The sequence below is a fragment of the Egretta garzetta genome, unplaced genomic scaffold (genome assembly GCF_000687185.1).
Source record: "Egretta garzetta isolate BGI_Z169 unplaced genomic scaffold, ASM68718v1 scaffold79, whole genome shotgun sequence".
NCBI classification, from domain to species: domain Eukaryota; kingdom Metazoa; phylum Chordata; class Aves; order Pelecaniformes; family Ardeidae; genus Egretta; species Egretta garzetta.
Window position 1 is genome coordinate 2,938,437 of NW_009260791.1, and position 3,679 is coordinate 2,942,115.

Below are 3,679 nucleotides of genomic sequence, written 5' to 3' on the forward strand. Positions count from 1 at the left end.
CAGGAATGCAGTGCTCTGTTAGACCGACCAAACAAGCCAAGAACAGCAGCACAGCAAGCCTTCCTCCCAGCACCAGCACCCGCACTGCCCCCCCCCCCCCAAAAAGTATATAGCAAGATTCTCCAGCAGGACAAGGCTTTGAAGGACATTGGCTTAGAAGTAATGTTACTGTTTCCTGCAAATAATGACTGCAGTTCTATGGGGACAGGGCATTAACAGCTAAATGGATTTTTCTTTAGATGACAGTAAGGGTGGGTTACTTGGTTCCAAGGAGGCACCCACCAGGGAGTTACCTTGTTTCAGAGCAGCAGGCTCCATTCTTCCACATGCATGGAATAAACAGTATTTTCTTTGCAAACTAGCTCTTGCCTGAAGCTATCTCTGTTCAGGCTGTGATCTCATCTGATTGCAAAAGCTAACAGGGGTTAGGCCTGGTCAGAATTTAGCTGGGACACCTCAAGGGGAAAAAAAGAAGTGCTGTAAGACGCAGTGTTGGCAGTTTAGTAGGTGATGCTGCTTCCTCTAAGTCAATAATGTTCCATGAGAGAGGTTAAACTGGCAGGGGATGGCTAGAGGCTGCTGGATGAAATATAAAATGGGTATCCTGACAGCCTGTGGCATCTGTTTTGAGGAAGATGGTAATCTTGATGTCCTAGGCAAACAAATCGTATCAGCCTAAGTTTCTCTGATAGCCATCAGTGAAAACCACACTGTATTGTAAGATGTTCCACCCCAGAGAGGCTGAATTTCTGTAGAGGAAATAGACTGTTGCAGTTATCTGTAAAGGTGTGAGTGAGGTGGAAGTAACTGTTCGTAAGTAAATATTTTACTGTGTTTAGAATTCTTAATCTCTTTTGAGAACAAAGATTTTTATTACAAAGTACCCAAAACTTTTCCCAAGCCGGTTTTCCTATGAAGCAAGGTCCTATTTATTTTCATGTCTGAAAAATTCTCAAATACAAACAAGTGAATAGAAAATTAAAGTGCTAAATTATTTACAGGGAATGCCTGTATGAGATGTCTGGTGTGCCAGTGCTCTAGGGCAGACTGAGGTGGTCCTCCCTCTCAGACTGTCCCAGGTCCCACTCAGTCACTAGTTCTGAGGACACCTCTGTGAAGAGATGGTCCCAATCCCAGCTGACATCATCCTACCAAAAGGAAAAAGATAAACATGCTGAAATGTTGCTGATGACACCCAAAGGTCTCTGAACAATGGCAAATATTCAAGATGAACAGCAAAGAAAGAAACTAAATGGTAACTGCCCCTGCCAGGGAAGTCCCAGATTCACTTGGCTAGAACAGGAATCCTAGCCAGAATGAAATGCTACAATTTAAAGATTTTGACCAGATTATTCATGTTGCAAAATTCCATAAAGGACAGATTTTTTGATAATTATTAATCTTAGATACTCCCAGGCAGGATGTAAAGAGAAGTCATAAAAATATTCCACCCTTCTGCACTTCTGCTAAAGCATCTGCAATTCTGAGCTGCAGAAATCCTTTGTTGCAAGTCCTGAGCTCCTGTCCCCCACCCAGTTGTACTGAGGTTGTTCTGTCCTGCTTTAACACATCCTTCTGCTCCAACCCCAAATGCTTTCTGCTTTTGTCCCTCTGTACTGCCCTGCAGAAATACCTGGAGCTCATGGTGGCTACCAAAAGGCAATACACAGGGCACTGTTTCTGCAGGGATCTGTGACAGTGCTAGACCCTTCACATTTTCCTTACTAGCTCATTCATACGGAAGGGCACCAATCATAGTGATGCCACAATCTTGCACAGAGAAAGCCCTATATATCTTTAAAATAATCTGCTGGGGAAGTCAAACCTCCATCTACTTGGACAAGCTCTTCTTCACAGGCTGCTCCTCATCTCTCTCCTCCTCCCCACCAACAACGGCTTACTTTCCAAGTACAGCCTGAGACACATAAGCTTTTGCCGTGTTGGTGTTCCCACAAACGAAAGACTCACCTCTCGTAGTTCATGCTCCGGAGCCAAAACTTTGGTGAGAAGCTTCAGGTCAACCTCTCCATCCTATGAACACACAGAGTCACAATCTTACAGACAGTGAGAAAGCAGACACCATCATTTCACCAGGTAGGTCTTGCTAGAGATAGGCACAACATTTGCATCGTAAGGGACACACACTTTGTCCAGGACAACAGCAGGAGCCCCATCTGAGCAGCAGATGCCATACACACACTATTTACAGACACAAATAAGCATGAAAGCCACACTGCAGAGAAGAGACTTGAAGACAGACTGGAAGTTGTTTGGATGATAGGGTTGTGTATTTTATGCAGCTGAGTATCACTGTGGAGGATGATGGGAGCCTGGAAGGAGAGGGAGTCACATCAGTCACCCCATAGCAACATCCACTTACCAGAGTCTGAAAGGCAGCGTACTTCATAAGATCTTTGTCCAGGTCATGGTAGGTCAGGACTCTGTTCACCTGCACACTGCAAGCAGAAAGGGTTCAAGAACAAGCTTGGGTAAGTGTGGAAGCACATCTGAGGAGAAGGGTGGCATGAACAGGAATCTGGTGACACTCATCTCAAGTGTCATGCATGTGGACTCTCGAGATGGTTGTCCCCAGACAGAAGCAAATCTCATTCAGCAAATAAACAGTCACTGATAAATCTGCATGCCAGGCTGTGCACATGCATAAAAATGGATGTAGAGTGACCACAGACTCCCTCAGAGAAGCCAGCATGCCAGAGCAAAGATCCACAGACTAGCTGCAAGGGCCAGAAAGAAAACAGGAACATAGGGAACAGCCCTAGCAGGCTCTGAGAGCCCCACCATACAAGCTACAGAATCATAGGGACCTTGTGATTTCCATGTCTGAGCTGAGTTACAGATACCAAATACAATTTCCTAAAACATAGCCTCCAAAGAAAAACACAGGGTAGGGGAGTAATACACTGTTGTGCCATGCTTCCCTTTGCAGGTGATGCAATACTATAGAAAAGACCTATAGTAATTTAATTTCTGTTTGTGTTTGTCCATGAAAATTACTTTTCTATTGCAGGGAGACTATGGATACAGGAGGAAAAGATGGGATTATAAAAAAAGAAGAGAGAAAACAAAGATATGAACTCTGATGAGAGACATAGTAATTTTAAGTTTTCTACTATAAAGTGTCATTTATTTTTGTTAACAGCTGTTTAATTACAATACCTACTCCATAACTGTGAGAGAGGCAACTGTGGTCAGGAGTAAGATATCCCACCCCTTCAAATAAGGGTCAGTAGAAATCCCAGCCTGTGATCTTGGCCATAGGCCCAACAGGGGAGAGAAGACTTTTCTGACACACTTAAGATAAAACCCCCAAAACTTTAATTTTTTTAAAACTTGGTCTCCCTTGAGCTAACCCCAAGACTATTCTGGTAACACCTTCAAACAACAGGATTGTACTTTGCAAATTAACTAGGCACTTGAGCAAGAAGGATATCCTGTGGAGGGCAAAGCAGCCTACAACTGCATAATCAAAGTGTGTGTGATGATAATGTGTACTGGAGGCATTTGAGGTTATGCAGGCAACCTTAAATCAAGCAATTCTGAACTTTTGAGAGTTTGGTTTTGCAACATCAAACATGCTATTCTAAAGTAGGTTTTGTATATAGAGAGTGAATATGCAGTAATTGCTTTCTCTGTGTAATAGCAAGCAAGAAGCCCCGCT

At 43.5% G+C, this 3,679-nt stretch overlaps 1 protein-coding gene across 1 annotated transcript in view; it reads right to left on the minus strand.

Moving 5' to 3' along the window:
- Window positions 1-1,037: 1,037 nt before the first annotated feature.
- The window catches only part of IFT43 (intraflagellar transport 43), a 49,626-nt gene continuing 46,984 nt past the window's right edge, over window positions 1,038-3,679 (minus strand). Inside the window, exons 8-10 of the mRNA XM_035902027.1 lie at window positions 2,381-2,456; window positions 1,969-2,031; window positions 1,038-1,148 (exon numbers count right to left, since the gene is read on the minus strand). Coding sequence (XP_035757920.1) covers window positions 1,038-1,148; window positions 1,969-2,031; window positions 2,381-2,456 — 250 coding nt within the window. The remainder of the gene's footprint in view (window positions 1,149-1,968; window positions 2,032-2,380; window positions 2,457-3,679) is intronic.